Source organism: Antennarius striatus, chromosome 21 (genome assembly GCF_040054535.1).
Source record: "Antennarius striatus isolate MH-2024 chromosome 21, ASM4005453v1, whole genome shotgun sequence".
NCBI lineage: Eukaryota > Metazoa > Chordata > Actinopteri > Lophiiformes > Antennariidae > Antennarius > Antennarius striatus.
In genome coordinates, this window is record NC_090796.1 from 9,379,214 (window position 1) to 9,397,200 (window position 17,987).

A 17,987-nucleotide genomic window follows, 5' to 3' on the forward strand; every position below is an offset into this window, starting at 1 on the left:
GGCACTTAATTGAGTAAGACACTTGAGCAAGATGTGGCCCTTCAATTTGCCATCATAGTTCACATTAGATGACGTAAAACCCTCATATATACAAAATGCATTTATTATTTTACAAATGCTGCCCTTTAATTCTGACTCTAAGTCTTTGCACTAAAATTAATATATACGAGGACACAATGGTCTGTCACTGGGACATGTGCCACATGTAGCTCGCTTAAATAATATCCCTCTTAGGGAATAGAATAAATACTCCAGTCACAACATCCTTGAACAGCTTGAATGTGATGTGAATAAACGATTCAATGTTTAACTAGATCAGAAGAAGTTGGGGCCTTTGAAATAAGCATACACAACTTTACCTGCAAAGCTCCAGCAAGTGAATCGTTTTAGTATTACGAGTCTGTCTGATTGTTAAATCAGGACTTTTGTTTCTCCTGACAGTGAGAAAACTGCGCCAACAGTCCCAGAATCCAGACAACCAGTATATCAGCACAAATATGCTCATCCTGTACTGAGTTCATTCCCTTCCCCACACTTGACTAAGATGAGAATCTGACATTGAAAAGGTTGAGGCGTTAAGATCACAATCAGTGTTCTGGACTGAACACAAGGGTTTGTCGCATGAGAATGATGAGTATGCACATCTATTCAGTTGAATGGTTGAGATTTTCACAAACATGAAGTGTCAAACATGTGAACCGCATGATAAGCAACAGGGCAGTCGTGAAGGCGCTGAGATCAAACGATAGTGTTTTTTTTTTCTTATCAGATTGTGCGGGTAGGGTGGGGGTGGACTTTTGCTTGGGTCTTATGGGTGAGATTCAGGTGAGTCACACCTCTTGAAGCAGAATTCACCTTGTAGCCAGGAACAAGAAAGCTATACATGTATGTAAGATTTTGTAATATTCATAAAAACACATTAATATTTCTTTTACATATCTCCACCTACATTGCTGTATGTCATAACTTTAACATAAGTAGATCTAAACTAACCTGAGGACGATATTGCAACACCAGTGAAATTCCAGAACATTATAGAGCTCAAACGTGAAATGATTTAGTGAACTGCTTCTTAAGAGCGGCACCAAAAGCATCACAGTGACAGATTTTTTTTTTTAAATAATAAAAATGCAAGTACAAAAAATACATTAAACTCTACATGATATCAGTTAACATCACCGTAAGAGGACTAAAATGACAGGAAAAGCTTGACGGATATCATTAAATGTGACACTGCTTCAGGCTTTCTTAAGTCATTTTGAACAGCTGTATTATTTATATATTTTTGAGTCAACAGGGATTCCTGTCATTTCAAAAGCTCAAGTGTAGTTGTCACCAATCCTGCTAAACTCTTTTTTTCAACTCTTCGCAAGTGAATGATTTATTGCAAACCTTGGATTGTATTACTTCTTACAGCTCAACCAGGACAAAACAGAAGTACTTGTCATCGGTCCTGAAGCACACAGAGAAAAACTTAATTTAAAACTCAAAGCCCTGGCTTTTAAGACATCTGAGCAGGTAAAAAACCTAGGTGCTATTCTAGATTCTAAATTGAATTTTAATGCTCATATCAAAAGTACAGTTAAGAGTGGATTTTATCATCTAAAGAATATTGCCAGGGTAAGACCATTTTTTATCTCAAACCAACACAGAGACACTAATGCATGCTTTTATTACTTGTAGAATTGTTTACTGCAACGCTCTTCTTTCTGGTCTCTCCAAAAAAAGCTACTCCATTACAACATCTCCAAAACTGTGACGAGTTCAGAAAGAGAGCTCACGTTACACCAATTTAAAGTCTCTGCACTGGTTACCTATATGCTTCAGAATTGATTTTAAGATCCTTATAATGGTTTTTAAATCTCTTAATGGTCCTGGTCCTAATTATTTATCTGATTTGCTTTTAACATATACACCCTCTAGATCTCTCAGGTCGTCAATCACTGCCCTTTTAATTACTCCAAAAGTTTTAACCAAAACATATGGCGAGGCCTCCTTTTACCACTGCGGCCCACGTTTGTGGAACAGTTTGCCTGAGGACCTGAGGAAAACAGAGTTTGTGGACATTTTCAAAAGCAAACTCAAGACCCACCTTTTTAACTTGGCTTTTAACTAAAAATGTATATATCTATTTATTTATTTACTTTTTTCTTTAAATTACTACTTTTAACCTTTTAGTTTATCTTGTGTGTGTGTGTTGGGGATGACTGTTTTTATATTGTTTTTATGTAAAGCACTTTGGGCTACTCACTTTGTATGTAAAGCGCTTTATAAATAAAGTTTGATTGAATGATTAAAACAACAGTTTTGAGCATAAGCATAATTAATCAACAGAAACAGTGACTTCTCACTTTGATTATTTTCATTTTTTTAAAAATAATTTACAAGAACAACACTTGATCCATTATAATTTTGTAAAGAAATCATACAAAACTACAGGTCCTCCTTTCTGTTTGAACTCTACCTATCTATGAATGAATGTATTTTAAAAATATAAGCTGATAAAGAAGCTGACATTTGCACTAAAGTATGTTGGCCTCACTATGAGGGAGCGGCCTGCGTGCCGGATTTCTGTCTTAAATTTCCATGCATTCTCATTTAGGGGCTGTGTGTAATACAATCCTTACTGCAGGAAAAGGAGTGGCACAATTCTATAGTAAGACAGGGGAAGAACAAAACTCACCTCAGCCACATGGGCTGTTAAGGTAATATTTACTGAAGGATGAACCTAATATTAAAGTAATACAAGTATTTAAGTTGGATTGCTATACTTTACTATATGTTATATGAGAGCAGCTAATTGGCTGCAATGGAAGATGAGTTTTTAAGAGCTTTTGCCACCCTCCAGTTGAGTAAGAGGGATAGTACAAAAGCAACCTGAAGTTGGGTCTCTATTTTCTAATAAACAGCCACCAACAGAAGAAAGAGAATGAAAGTGAGCCAGCTACTTCTGAGGAAAGAAGATGAACCCTTTAAGTCACAGCTGCACTCCTTTGGGAGTCGAGGATTGACTGTGTTGGGGGGCGCAGAGGGAGCCGGACATCTGAGCCAGTCCACAGCGATGGATCGAGGAGTAACTACTTCTTGATTTAGTCCTCCATTTTTCAGTACCCAGTAAAGGTTGTCCTTGAAGAAGTAGGCATCTCCTAAAGAGTAAGAGCAGATCTTTAATTGCATCGTGATTAAATCGTTATAAACTCAGTGACAAAAAGGTAGTAATAAGAGCAACAGAGTGGAATAATTCCATTAGCTGCTCAACATGTCAAGAGGGAAATTCTATCTGTCCTGTGTAGCTGAAGCCAAAAAAATGATCGCGCTTAAGTATGATCTGTAGTCTATAATTATGTGAGACAGGTTTGATGTTTTGGCTTCCCTTTGTTTATGACTAAGTGTATGGTATGTTGTCATTCAAGCTGGAGAGTTGATTCACAACATTTCCTTTTCACATTTTTCTATCTTCTCTCTTCTCTTTATTTGAAAACGCTTTATACTTCTCTGGCTACTTGTTCAAGCCTCTCGAAAAATGCCCTAACCTTAAAATAAACACATTTAATACTGATCTCACAACATATTCAGCCCTCAGACTGCAATATTACCTTCTCCCCAGCTGATGATGTCATCCATATGGGACGGTACTCCAGCCCAGAGGCTGTTGTCTCGCGGGTAACCTGAATCTGGCTGCCTATTCACGTGTTCGCTAGTGTGACTCTCGTCAAATCTCCAAAATTCTCCCCCGCTGAAGAGGTACGTTTTCCCGTTGTGGGCCCAGATGAAAGCTGCCTCCACACTTTCCACCAGTGCTCCAAACTTGCTCCGCATCCCCCATTCAGCGAGGGGTCGGGGGTAATTGGGCATGGCCACTGTGTCTTTGAAGACCCAGTACTGAGATCCTGGATATATGGAGGAAAGTTTGAGGGGGAAATTGTTTGTGCAGGAATTTTGTAAGGTTCACAAAGTTTGCAAAACGATAACATCAGATGATAAATGTCTCACCGGTTCAACATGATGATTGATAATTGGTTAAATATAAATAGTCTTTACATTTCATTTATTACTCTTGCTGATGAGGCAGTAAAATAGCTGGTATAATAAAATAAATCCTCTACACAAATAAGATAATTGCACAGTCATGATTTTTTGCACATTCATGATTTTTTGCACATTAGACACACTGTACAACTGTTTATATTATTTTTATGATTATTATTTATTACACCATACTGATACAATCACTCAAAATGACAGGAGTCATAAGCAGAGGATCATGTCCCTCACCAACGAAGAAGATGATGTGACTGTCAGTCTTCCGCTCATACACAGCATCAATCTTACTCATTCCAGGAGGAAAGCCAGTCCAAAAGTTTTGAATTAGAGCCGGCCTGAGGGACACTAAAGACCCGTCTCGTTTCGTTCTCCAGAAGTGTGCATCTTTCAGAGTAAGACACGATATATTCATATATTCAGGAACAATGTAGATGTTGTGAAGAACAAGTCTCACATAAAAAATAAGACATTTAACATGAGCTTAGATTCTGAAGTTCATTTTGTGTTAGTTCTACCTTTAAAGAAGAAGACCTCTCCCCTGATATTTGCCACAGCATCAAAGCCTCCCTGACATCGCTCATGGAATGTGGGATCAGAACTGTGACAGACAAGTCATTGCCAAAACTCAAAAAGTCATCACTAGTGCATACAAAGAGATTTATCTGTCTGCATTCTCCTGAAAGCACACTAAGGATGTTCACTGTATAAATGACAATGACAAGAGCTTATTGTCTGGATAGATGTGTAGTGGTTTCAGCTTTTCTCTTGCTCTACTCACAGCTGTGTTGGTCTGGCGGGAGGGGGTCTGGGTAAACCCGGCAGGTCAGGATCAACACCACCTGGTGGCCCCCCATCTTTCACACCTATGATGAAATGGTGACAACAAGAAGCACAGAAGTGGAAATCAAAGCCGAATGAACAACCCAGCTTACTCTCTTATTTCTTATAGTTAATTATGATCATTACTATTTCAAGACATCTTTTTTCTTTACTAGGACTTTAATAAACCATATAAGCTATAAATTAACAATGATCATGTTTACCTGACAGTAACAATTTCATATGATATGAAAAGTGATATCACAAGAAAGGAACGTGGGGAGACTTTGAAATGTACTGGAGACAGGAAAAACTGGACTGATCTGTCCGATGGTTTCTGCCAACATTCATTCATGGGTCCTAATCATCAGTTTAAAAATCATCGTGCTTTCTGACTGAAAATGCTTTGCTCTAACGATGTTCCCATGAGCTTGAGCTGCAACTGATTCTATTTCAAGTATGAAATTGTGCTGTCTGAAAAGGCTTACTGTTGTGTTACTTTTCAAAAACTTCAATCAGTGCTACCAAGACAATACAATGTGAAATACAGTAGGCAGGAACACGACAGATGACATTTTATTCATGTTTCACATTTCATTAACTCTGAACTGTGTTCACCGTAGTTCATACTGAATACATGAATTCATGAATCCATTCAGGTGGATGGAAGGACGGTTAGACAGACAGATAGACAGACAGACAGATAGATAGATAGGTTACTGACCATAGAGCTGCTGAATGGCCATCTTGTCGTCCAGATCCAGCTTGAAGTTGGCGATGTTTTCCACAGGCCCCTGGTAATAAGGCCTCATGATGGACGGATCAGAGGAGGAGTGGGACAGGCCCAGCGCATGGCCGAACTCATGCACTGCAACTGTGAACAAATCAGTGCTGCCGCCATCACCTGAGGATGTGTGAAGCAAAAGTGTTATACGGTCACATAAATGATTAGAAATCTAGAGTGTGAGCTCACGGTATGAGCAAAGAACTGGCTTTCATTTTTATGATTCCCAGACTTCATTTTGCAATCAGTCTTCAATCCATCATAAAACCATTAATGACGATTTCATATTTATATTGGTCATATACTGTACCTCCATAACTCCAGCTCTCATGATCATCAAAATGTGTGTCACCGGCCACTTCATCCCTGCCTGGAAAGAAAGCGTGGGCCAGGGTGCCACCCGGCCCATCAAAAGGGTACCCGTCATCATGAAGCAAGCGATCAAAAGACACTCTGATGTCCCCTCCAGTGGCCACTCCCTGGTGGTCGCTTGGCAGCTGACGGAAGATCAGCGGGGCTGCGTCGCTCCAAGCTTTGAAGGCATGACTAAGAAGTCTGTCCACCAAATTATTAGACAGGCTGGGGGAGAAGGAAGGCGATGGGTAGCTGTGGACACTTCAGAGAAGAATATGTTTAATTAGAATAAAGATGCATTTTTAATGATCCACTAAATCTGTTCACTATACTCTTCTAGACAATCCCTGTTGTTGTTGTTTTTTATGTTATCATTGTAAAGGCAACATGGTTTTCTGTGACATAAAAGTTCTTCAGCTTTCTTCAGTGGTTATTTTCAAATTGTTTCTGGAGATACCAAGTTAGTGAATTAGCTAATATATTAGATTTTTTATTATGCAAGTGTTATGGGGAAAAAAACCCTAAATGAAAAATCCTACTAACAAGTGTGACTTGTGTTGCTAAATAATGGGAACATTGATGGTTATTTCAAATCGATAGCTTATTCCCCATCTAGTGGCTGCAGACTGTACGTAAGGTTTTAACTAGCTGTGAATAGACCCATGATGTGTCTGCTGTAGTCCTGCTCTGGTGAAAAAAGAAATGCCCAGCTGTTCCGCTGGCTTCATGTCGTTCAACTTTTTTGTTCTTGTCCCTGTGTTTTTTTTAATTACATAATTGCCTTGTTGTTGAAAGACACTCTACAAATAAACAGTTGTAAATGTAAAAGGTTCTTCTTTTCAGTTCCACCGAAGTCATGGTCTTCACTGTGCAAACCTCGATTTCTCAATCGTTAATCCAAGGAAAAATGAATAAAATGACACAACCAATTCCAGTTGAAGAAAAGGAGCAGCTCTTCGTTGGTTCTTTTAAACATATTTCTGGTCTCATTGATTGATTGAAAATCAGAGCTACATTGTCAAAATACAGCCTAAATTTGCTAACTGCTGCAGTGGTAAAAGAAACGCATGATAACAGTTAGTGACACATAAAGGGAAGAAACACACACAGTGTCATGTGACAGGAAACACACCTCCATGTGAGGTCTTTCTTGTGCCACTTAAGGCCTGACAAAGCATATCGTCTCCTCCGTCTTCTTCTCCTTAGCATGTCTCCACTCCCAACAATATCCGGAAGGGAGCAGCGTGGTGTGGACATGAGTTTGAGGGTTTCACTGTCTGGATGAAGTTAATCATAGTTTAACGAGAGCAATGGCGCCTCACACAGCAGCCAGAACAATTTAACTCAATATAAACATGCCACATTTTACTGATTGATCTAAGTTTGAGGTTGTTACCGAGAATTCCAGTTTCCTGAACCCCCCCAAATCGCTGCATGACACGAATGGCTTTCTCAAGCCCATCTTTGGTCTGCAGTTTGCTTGTGTGTGGGTCAGGCGGAGGAAGATAGCCATACCTGCTCAACCAATCCTGGGCAAAAACACAAGGCACACCTATTAAACAACTTGAGTGAAAGCGACTTCTTCAAGATTGATTTTTCCGAGATATAACAGACGACAAAACATGACTGGGATGACATTTTAGTGAATGTGCCAAACCAAAAATAAGTTCTCATCTTAGGAATGATGGACTTCGAGTCTGACAACCTCACATAGATACTTTGCTTTTGTTGTCTGACTGTAACTGCGTAAACATCTTCCACAGACTTGTGAGAAAGTACATCTGTGACTCAGGCACAGACGGCTGCCAGACAGACTAGACATTATCCAGAACTCGTGCAGGTCCATAAAGATTACTACTGCACTCTATGCTGAAGGGGGGACAGGCTAATTACACACAGTGTATTTTCTCAAGTTGGTAATCATTGAAGGTTCACGAGGAATAAGGCACAGAAACTACCCAAAGACAATTTGTAAATAGACACAGAGGTTACTCACAATGGTAGGCTACATTTATTTCCTTGTTAATATGATGAAATCTTTTGTGAGTCACAATGGGTGTTAAAGCAAATGTTTGCCAGTTACTTACAATAAAAAGCATAGAACATGTAAAGAATACATTGCAATTCAAAACAACAATGAATAAGACAGTTGTGGTGTTGTTCACGTCAATCACATTTACAGAAATCAAAACCATTTACTTGATAGTGAGTTTGAAACAACCTGTCACAATGCCTCCACCTTCTGCTGTGGTTGCAGGAAGGATAAGGTGTTGGCTCACATAAAACCGTCTTTCTGTGGGTTTTACACTGCAAAAAAAATATCCTCCACAGATTGTCTCATATTCTGCACAATACTTGTACTTGATCTTTAAAAATTCACTGTTTTATGAAACATTTAAAAAATTTTGACAGGTAAAATTTTGCAAAATCAATTCACCTTATATCTGTGAATAAAGAAACCACATTAGTTCACATGGAAATGTGTTTAACTGCACTCATACACTAAAGGCCTCCTACAGGATGCAAACTCATCATGATAACTTTTATGATGATGGAAGTGAAACCAGACATTTTCCTGACAAACATGACAAACAGATGTTCATACATGTGAAATTTCACCAAAAAATTGGCAGTATTGCACTTTTTGAGGAAGTGTGTGGGTGAAGTAGGCATGGAGATTTCCAAACTCAGTTCCCTCTCGTGATTTGACCTTTTTGATGATTACAAATGCTGAACTCATTCATGTGTCTTCAATGCAAAGATTATATTTATTCTGCATTAAACATCTACAGTAAATGCACAAAAGGATACACTGAGATTATTTTTCCATCTCATGTTTTAATTGAATGTTTTAATTCACTATTACTATATTCATTTACTTCTTCTCTGTTTTATGTTCTTCTTCCTCTTTTTTCTTCTTATTCCATTAAGGGGGGGCTCCCCTGGGGTTATACCCCTACATATAAACCTCAGGAGTTTCTTTGCCTCATGTGCATCAGGAGCTCTTTGTCATTAAGGCTCTGGAGGCTACAACTTCCTGCTCATAAGCATGATGTCAATAAAAGCTTTGAGCATCAAATTCCAACTCAATAAAAAAAATCTTATGCAAGCATGCAAAGTAATTTTTAACCAAAAAGGAATCACTGTGACATTCACAGGCTGTGTATTTGTTTTCTTTCTTTTTTTTAATTAACATTGCTGGTATTTAAAATGCCTCACATAAATTAAAATAAAGGTTAGAGCATCTGGTAAGTTCATCATATCTAAAAACAAAGCAAGCTTTCCCTTGATTTTTAAATGAAAACGGATTTCTTTTTGCTTTATATTATTATTTATCACATTGCATTATTTTAGTAGATAATGGAATAAAAATTTTATCAAGTTACATATTAAATGTCAACTTAGATAAACACTCACCACTGCTCTACTGTACTGGTCGGGTTGTGTTGATGCACCCCCGCTTAAGATCAAAGCCATCAATAGAAACAGACCCAACTCCATTCCAATCACTGGAAGGGAAAAAGATCCTCCGTTATTATCAGAACAGTTGAGAGGAATCAAAGTTGGTCCTCTGTTCTATACTAGCAGTTTCATCCAGAACAAGACTACTGAAGCAGAGCGCACCGCTGTCTGTCCTCTGGACCACCCTCGTCCCTCTGGAGCCTCTCTTGGGTCTAGGCTGGGCTGATCGATCGGTCAACTCTGCGCGTCTGGCTGCCCTCCAATCGGTCGCTTCCCGTCATCCGCCCTCGATGCATCAGTCAGATTCAGAAGGAGGGGCCGCGGGTTCCCTCAGGTGCAAAGGAAACCGTGAAGAGACTCCGATATGTTGATGATGAGTTCCTCAATTTACTGACGACCTGACACTCGTGGAAGCCCAGAAGCCACGCATAAGACGAAAAAAGAGAAAAAGGATGAAATATACCATGTGATGATGATGATGATGATGATGATGATGATGATGATGATGATGATGATGATAACGATCTTCTTCTTCTTCTTCTTCTTCTTGACAAAAGACCTAAATAACTTTAGGAACATCTAGTGTCACAAAAATGTCCTGTGCACTTTAGTTGACGATCAACTCACTCTTGCAAATTTCCTGATATGATGCACTGATTTTTAAATTGTATTTCTTTTTATTGGTTTTTACTATTTTTGAAGCACTTTAGCACTTTCATCTAATGTAAAATTGTAAAATGTTTGAGTGCAATTAAAGTGTTTTTGCAAAAATAAAAAAAATCTTCTTCTTCTTCTAATTATTATTATTATTATTATTATTATTATTATTATTATTATTATTATTATTATTATTAGTCGTACATATATTATGAAGGGATGTAGAGACACACCTGTCAGCTGTTGTTTTCAAATGTTTTTAATATACAGTACATATACTATGTGTGTATATATATGAATTGGTTGTAGCTCTATATGAAAACTAAATTGAGTGATAATTGCAAAGATCTGGTTATAGTTTTGCCCCAGTTCTTGTATCTAACCAAGGAAAAACTCGGTGTTAACGGCCAGGAGACTAGGGACCTGGTGACGACTGGAGCCCTTTACAGTCTTGAACACACAAAGAGAAATCGACTGATGTCGTTGTTAGAATAATGAATGGGCTCAGTTTCTGGAGGAGGATGTCGTCTGTTTCAACTTCAACCCCACTGAAAGCCTGTGGGTCTGGGTGAGTGATAACAGTTTGAACGCCCTCAATACTGTATTGGTGGATAAGATTTTCAACTGTTTTTAACCCTCCTCTCAGTTATACACAACACTAACACAATGCATTTGATGGGGCTGCATTTAACTGGAGTAGACTGATATCTCACATAACATCTTAGAGTCCCATTATACTTATGGGTTTTTCTCTCAGCAAACTACCACCGGTGTTATCTTTCCCTCCCCAGCCTCAGCATCTGCCGTCTTTAATTTTTATCCATCCTCAGGGGGATCAAGTGAGTCATGCCATTAGCCTATTTGCTGCTCTGCTAATGGTCATCCAGTTTCCATCATGTCCACTTTCTCCTCCTGCACTAGTGGAACAGATGAGAATCCTTTAGCTGGTCAGTATTTAGCATTGATAATGGTGGGTTGGCTTAGCATCATCATTTTAGGGTTATATTAGTGTGAGTTTCCATCTTATTGACGATCATTTCTCTTAAGATAGACTGCTTCAGTATCTCAAACCTGCAGTAGTTATTTGTGGCCCCTTGATGGCGGCATGAAGCAAGATGTAAACTAAATTTTTTGTTACTTTTGAAGTCAGTTTCTTTGGATAATGGAAAAAAATTACCCATTTAAACATCCTGATAATATCAGCAAGCACTGATGGCCATTAATGAACCAACTATTAACCAATGTGTTTTGACTAGCTACACAAAAGTTATGATATTTGTCTTTTAAGAGAATTAATTACATTTAAACAGCTATTCACTATAATACATAAGCCCTTCAGGAAATTGCTATGAAACACTGAAAACAAAGACTTTGATTTTATATTCATGACACATTTATTTTCATTAAAGGGATCCAAGGTCTTCACAAAAGGGTTGACACTTGGTAGCTATACAGTACTAACACAACACACAACATCAACAGAAACAACACAGAGGACTTTTGTGAACAAGTGAAAAGTCAAATAAATAAGAGTTGAAAGACATTTCATATGAGTTTCAACTGAGATGCGTCAACAAAAACAATAAAAAGAGGAAAGTGAGCAGAAGTTAAAACTCTGCAAAACACAGTAACAATTTTGTACAATACTCAGTTTTATTTCTGCAAGTGGCTGATTGTCTGTAGCAAATTGGTTTGGTCATGCACAGTTAATAATATTTTTTTGTTTTAAAAAAAATCACAGTTTTTTCCATTTTTATCCCCTAGACCTCCGTTTTTGATTGTCAGGCTCACAAAAAGTGCTTGTATTTGATTTTCTCATTAGACATCCGGTTTCTGTTTGATGTGTAATGATGTGTGATTGTCATTGGCTGTTGGATATAATTCCTGTATAAAATATAAGTAATGTACAAAAAATAATCCCTGCCACTGTAATTTGAATAACTGCAAATTGTGTGATGGAATTTCCTCTCTTTCATGATGGTTCTGTGTACTCAAACTCAAATGAACTTTTCAAACCTGAAGAGAATTGATTTATTGCACATTTTGGCCTACATATGTTTAATTGTAATGATGTCACAGTTTCAAGTTAAGTCCATATTGACATGGTGCATATCTAATAATATATTTGAACAAATGGAATGTGTGTTTTGAGGTTGATTTGAGCACAAAAAAATGCTACATTCTTCCCTCCAATAATATCTGACAATATTCCACAGTTATTTTTCATCATACACAGATGTCTGTACAAAAATATGCAGTATAAGTCTTAATGTAATGTTGATTCCAGGGTTCGACGGGGTGCATTTTAAATGTTACTTCTTTCTTTTTTAAGTCTTAGTACAAGTGATTGTCGTAAGCAAGTTTAAAATACGTCACAGTATCCTCACTATACCTCCTGGAACAGGTTCACTATGCCCGCATCACTGGGCTGCTCAAGTGACAAGGACGTGTGGTTACGCTTTGTAATTCAGACAGCTGCTGATATTTACTTAGTACCACTGACTCACATTGAAACATTTCTGTGAGCACTTATACAGTACTAACAATTCTATTTACTCAGCACACAGGAGCCAATGGCTTAATGGACATTTGAAGGCTTCAAATACTCTGCATTAAAAAGCTTTTCTATTTTTTAGTAACTATATTTGAGAACACCTCAATTTTCGCTGAGAGCTCAAAGTAAACTCTGGGTTTCTTTTGTTTTGTTTTATAAAACTTTATGAACTCGATTCAAATACGAACTCTTCTGCCAAACTGTTCAACAATGATTCTTAAAATATGCGCAACAAAATAATGGTACAACTTTTGAAAGAATTGCTACTAATTCTGACTGTCAAGTAATAAAATATGCAGTCATTTTTACAGTAGAGTGTAATTTTGGTAAAATTCTGGTCCTAATCCTAATTCTAGTTTAACATTAAACACACTTCAAAATGACAAAGACCTTAGATTAAATTAAATATATATTAAGAAAACAACCTAACCTGATAGTACTAAGTAAATACCAGTTTAACCAGAATACTCTCAAGTGCAATCAAAATGGCTCTTGGCTGAATTTGTAAACATTTAATGTATTTTGGGGTCTACAAGTCATCCTGGCCCCTCCACAGATTAATCTTGTGCTTCCTTAAAACCTGTTTGGCCCCCAAGATTGTTTTCTCAACACATGCCTGTTTTTTTGTTTTTTTTCTGTTGTTGTTGTTGCTGCTGCTGCTGCTGGTTGTCATCGATTGTCTTGTGTTCATTGTAGCCTGGCCCAGTACTGGCCCAGGTTATGACCCATCCCCGGTTGCTCAGCTCCTGGAACCTGGACCGGCACCGAGACACCGGGAGAAATTAGCCCTGAGTGGAAGAGAGGCAGAAGAAATGAACACAGTTGGACGTGGAGATTCTTTTATCACTTAACTTAGGTACAATCAGCCATTAGAGTCAGTCAGAAAGTCAATTTACACTGACCAGTGTTGGAATTGGTGGAGGATGTAGTCTGCAGATGAGGGGAGGAGTAGACTGTTGAGTCAAAGCTGCGAGGGGCAGAGGGGGATGGAGGTAACATGCAGGAATAGGACGAGGATGACTGGGGAGGAATAGACTAAGAGTAGACACAGGTGAGGAGAGAGGAGGCAGAAGGTTTTGAGTTACACTCACGGTGAAACAAACAACTCAAGCCTCTCTAATGCAGCAGAGCCTCACTTCAACCACATGGCGGAGCTAGAGAGTCTGTTTGGGAGCAGCAGCGGCCTCCATTCTCTATATTTAATATTCAGCATTCCATCGCTTATTGTCACTAAATGTTTGTTTTTTCTGAGTTTTCTTCTGTCATTGATGGTCTGTATTCTTAAACTATAACGAAGAAAAAAACGTACGTGTTCAAATGCTGCTGGTAAAGCTGGGATAATAACTTGTTTCAGTCTGTCAATAACCTGAAACGTGATTTTTTTCTAACAAAAACCTTTAAATTATAATAATAATAATAATAATAATAATAATAATAATAATAATAATAATAATAATAAATTCTATCATTATATTCCATTCTTATTCTTATTAGCTTTAGCATTATTATGTGGTAAACTTGTTGCCGGTGAAAGAGAATGAACGTCCAACCTGCACTCCAGATGAGAAAACTGACAAGGAACTGTAGCTGGGCAGAGACGATTCAGCCTGACTCAACATGGACCCTGAGCAGAGAGAGTGAAGGGTGAAGGTGAGTTGGATTGATGCTATTTGAATTAACACATCTGTTGTGATTACAGAGATTCATTATGTTCAATGGCCTTGCAGTGAGGAGTGTGCACACCAGAACTGTTTCCATGCTGCTGATGATAGACAGACGTGTTGAAGGATGTGGTGAGAGGAGCTTGGCTCTGTGAGCAGGTAGTTACACCTCCAGACCTCCTTTGATTGCGCAACTTCTCTTCCCTCCTCCATTTGGCTCTTCGGTTGGAGAACCACACCTGTCAGGCAAAGAGGGTTCTTTACCATGTAGGGGTATAACAGATGTTTAGCAACAGCGTTACACGAATGAAAATTTCCTTACCTGTATCCTGGCCTCTGGTAAATCGATCTTGTTTGCCAATCTCTCCCTTGCAAAGACATCTGGGTAATGTGTTCTTTCAAACTCTGTGTAAGATATCAACAGTCAGTCGATAAGTGACAAGAAGGAAAGCAGCTCATGATGACACATTCAAAATTTACACAGATTAAAATGAGGATTACTCTAACATTAATTTGTTTTTTATTTTGACACGTAAATCTGCACAAGGGGTGATTACTGTGTGCAATCAGTATCATTAGTCATGTTGCCATGAGCTGTACAAATCCAGGAAGCAGAGATGCAACCATACTTGAAATATTTATCTGTTGCACTTTGTATAAATTATTTATCATCGAACATGCAGACGTTCCAAATGAGAGGGTTCCAGCTGAGATGCTCCCCACTTCTAGTCAGCATTAGACTACAACTAAATTGAAGAATGATTCCTTAAAGGTTTTCATTTCTGTCCTGATTTATATTCTACATTCACACAGAAGTACTTTATTTAAAGCATCTGTCCTTCCTCATTTGCAACATAAAACTGCATATATCACTTTAAAAAATTAGGCAGCTTATACTTTGTTGCAGCATTTAGTCTGTGGTTGACAAACCGCTGACTTTTTTTTTGTTCTTGTTGACAAGTAGAAATGAAACTGCCTCACCTTCTAACCGACACACTGAGTCATCCTGATCAACTGTGAACATTCACTTTTAGTAATGGTGGCTTTCTAATTGCTCGTCTGTTTGTATTTATAATGTTAGTTTAATTAATTAAATCAGCAGACGTTTGATTTCAGACAGACCTTATTATACTGTGAATTACATATACTCAGATAAGTCAAAAAATTCTAATTCCAAGAATCATTAACTTCAAGATGCTAGCTCTGAAGAAACTATACTTACCTTTAACAACTTAGAAGTAATGATCTAATTCACTGGGAAATATTGAGTCATTCTGTTTCCTGATTTATTCTGGGTAAATTCAAAATCTTACAATTTAATTTAGATGTAAAAAAAACAAACAAACAGCAGAATGAATAGGGTTTTTTTTAATAACATAATTTCTTGATAATTAAATTCCAACAGATTACCGGCACTGACTAAACGTCACTCTGGTGCCACACGGTTCACACATCTATGCTGCACAGAGATAGCAAAGCTGGTTGTGTGAATTCAATCTGTCACACAAATTGTTATAATTGGTGTCTGTGTCAACACATGATTGTTATTGTGCCTTGGCCGTGCACTGAGGTCAGTGTACCTCATTAATGTCATTTGCACACAGTGACCACACTGATACATTTCCACTTGACTACACAGTGGACACTGTGTCTTTATTTAGCTCAAGGGTCCACTACAGCCACATCCAGTCTGGGGTGGTTTTCTGATTCTTCTCGGCAGAAACTGCGACTTCAAGGGGTCAGACTAAATAATGATGTCATACAGGGTGCCATTGTAGAGGTAAATTTCTGGATCATTTACATCTGGAACTCATCAAGGGTGGCTGTGATTTGATTTGCTTTGTAAGGACTGATAAAAATCCTCAGTAGTTATATGATAAACAACCTGATTTTTGTGTGTTATGATTGCAATTTTTAAATTTACGCTCTGCGCTGTTAAAAAAAAAGAAAAAAATGTAGGAGATGATGGGAGATTTTCATGCTTGCGTGGCCTGACCTTTCTCCAGAGCCTCGATCTGCTCCTGTGTGAAGCTGGTCCTGTTCCTTTGCAGTTTCCTCTTGAGCTGCAGCCTCAGCTGAGACTCCTCGCCGTCATCTCTCTCCACGGGGACTCCTCCCACTCGGCCTGTCCCCCCTCCCCCTGACTCTCCCCCCATGCTGCCCTCTGTGTCCAGCAGACAGCCCTCAGAGACTGGCATAGGAAGGTGACAAAAAGAGATGTTGGAGTGTCAAAAATCATGCGCTCACAGAGCGCTGTAGTTCAAGATAGCAAATGATTAGTAATCAGAACAAACAGGAAGTTAGCGACTACACCCTGGAATTTAAACTCACCTGTGCTATGTTGCGTTTGAATGCTGGTGGGGTCATGATACCAGTTGTTGGGCCCACTCCAGTTTGAGCCACTCTGCAGGTTCAGCATGGTTAACTTCTCATACATACTACAAGTGTCCAAACCAACATGAAGAGAAATAAATGAGTCCTGTCCTGTGTGTGACTGCCTCTGTTTACTGTCACCTTTGGCTGCGCTCTCCCTCAGTCCTCTGGTCCTTCCTGAAGAGGGGTGGGGATGGGGGGGGGTGGCAAGAGAAGAAGGAGGGGTTCATATCGCATGAGTTCACACATGGTCGGCATTGTGGTGAATTAGCTTCATGATGACAGACAGAAATGGAGTTACTTACATGTCTGCTGTCGTAACGTGTGTGTGTTATACATTGGAATGCTAGTATACCACAGGGAGTTAAGATACATTAGAACCCACTCTGAGAGCTACGACATTTATTATGCTACTTGCTTTTAGCTGTCTCTGCCGATGAACCTGAGCGTGCACACACACACACGCATGTGCAGAAAGACACTACATCTCTATGTAGTCACAACCTGGCATTGCAAACACACTGAAGCTTCATGAACAGGATCGCCACAAAACATTAACTTTCAGTATGAAGTGCGCTTTTATAACTTAAATATTTTTATCTGTGTGTCAGATATCAACCAAAGCTTTTTTGTTAATTATCCTTCATCTTTTATTCCCATTAATGCACAATTTCCTTCTTTAGAGAACAGAAGAGGAATGTAAGCATATGCCAATAAGCCACATCACACAAACCGCTGCGACAGCATAATGTCAAAGGTCAAGCTTCATTCATTTGAACAAAACAACCCCACTAAGACAATTTATGCATTACTCTGTTGTTGATTTCCAGAAATAATGAAGTTGTTGTCAATACCAAAGCCTTGAAGAAAGTCCATATTAAAGATGCGATTTCCGCACATGCAGATGGAAATGCCACAAAGTCAAGATTTTTGCAAACTTACCAAGTATCCAGGAGAAATGATGTGGGGGTCCTGTGTGTTACTTTCCTCCTCTGTGGACCTTTATTCCCCTGGTCCCCCCTTGTCCCTTGTTCTCCAGCTTTATTGACAATGGTGTGTGTGTGTAAATGAGAGAGAAGGAGAGGGATGGAGAGAGTTAGACAGGGTGAGAGAGAGTGAAAGTGGGAAAGGGGGGGGCTACGGAGAGAAATGCGTCTGCGGGCACTCTTGTCCTCCAAGCAATAGAGAGAGAGAGAGAGAGAGAGAGAGAGAGAGAGAGAGAGAGAGAGAGAGAGAGAGAGAGAGAGAGGCTGAGGGTGAGGGAGAGAGAGAGAGAGAG

General features: G+C 38.8%; 2 protein-coding genes across 3 annotated transcripts; both read right to left on the reverse strand.

Annotated features, from left to right (window-relative positions):
- Positions 1–3: 3 nt before the first annotated feature.
- mmp25b (matrix metallopeptidase 25b) lies at positions 4–9,804 on the reverse strand. The gene is made up of 11 exons (XM_068306218.1): positions 9,626–9,804; positions 9,419–9,510; positions 7,398–7,530; positions 7,134–7,278; positions 5,958–6,262; positions 5,588–5,767; positions 4,823–4,907; positions 4,560–4,642; positions 4,276–4,428; positions 3,597–3,890; positions 4–3,146 (listed from the first exon to the last, which is right to left on the reverse strand). The coding sequence occupies exons 2-11, from the start codon at positions 9,500–9,502 to the stop codon at positions 2,899–2,901; spliced, it is 1,710 nt and encodes a 569-aa protein (XP_068162319.1). The 5' UTR covers positions 9,503–9,510; positions 9,626–9,804; the 3' UTR covers positions 4–2,898.
- A 1,714-nt stretch (positions 9,805–11,518) lies between these two features.
- Positions 11,519–17,781, reverse strand: pax10 (paired box 10). 2 transcript variants are annotated; one of them, XM_068306220.1, is made up of 9 exons: positions 17,651–17,763; positions 16,850–16,885; positions 16,667–16,739; positions 16,332–16,526; positions 14,658–14,740; positions 14,418–14,574; positions 14,225–14,298; positions 13,577–13,709; positions 11,519–13,462 (listed from the first exon to the last, which is right to left on the reverse strand). In XM_068306220.1, the coding sequence occupies exons 4-9, from the start codon at positions 16,489–16,491 to the stop codon at positions 13,362–13,364; spliced, it is 708 nt and encodes a 235-aa protein (XP_068162321.1). In that variant the 5' UTR covers positions 16,492–16,526; positions 16,667–16,739; positions 16,850–16,885; positions 17,651–17,763; the 3' UTR covers positions 11,519–13,361. The 2 variants fall into 2 exon arrangements, with proteins under 2 accessions (XP_068162321.1, XP_068162320.1); XM_068306219.1 differs by having other exon boundaries at positions 16,667–16,885; positions 17,651–17,781.
- Positions 17,782–17,987: the final 206 nt, after the last annotated feature.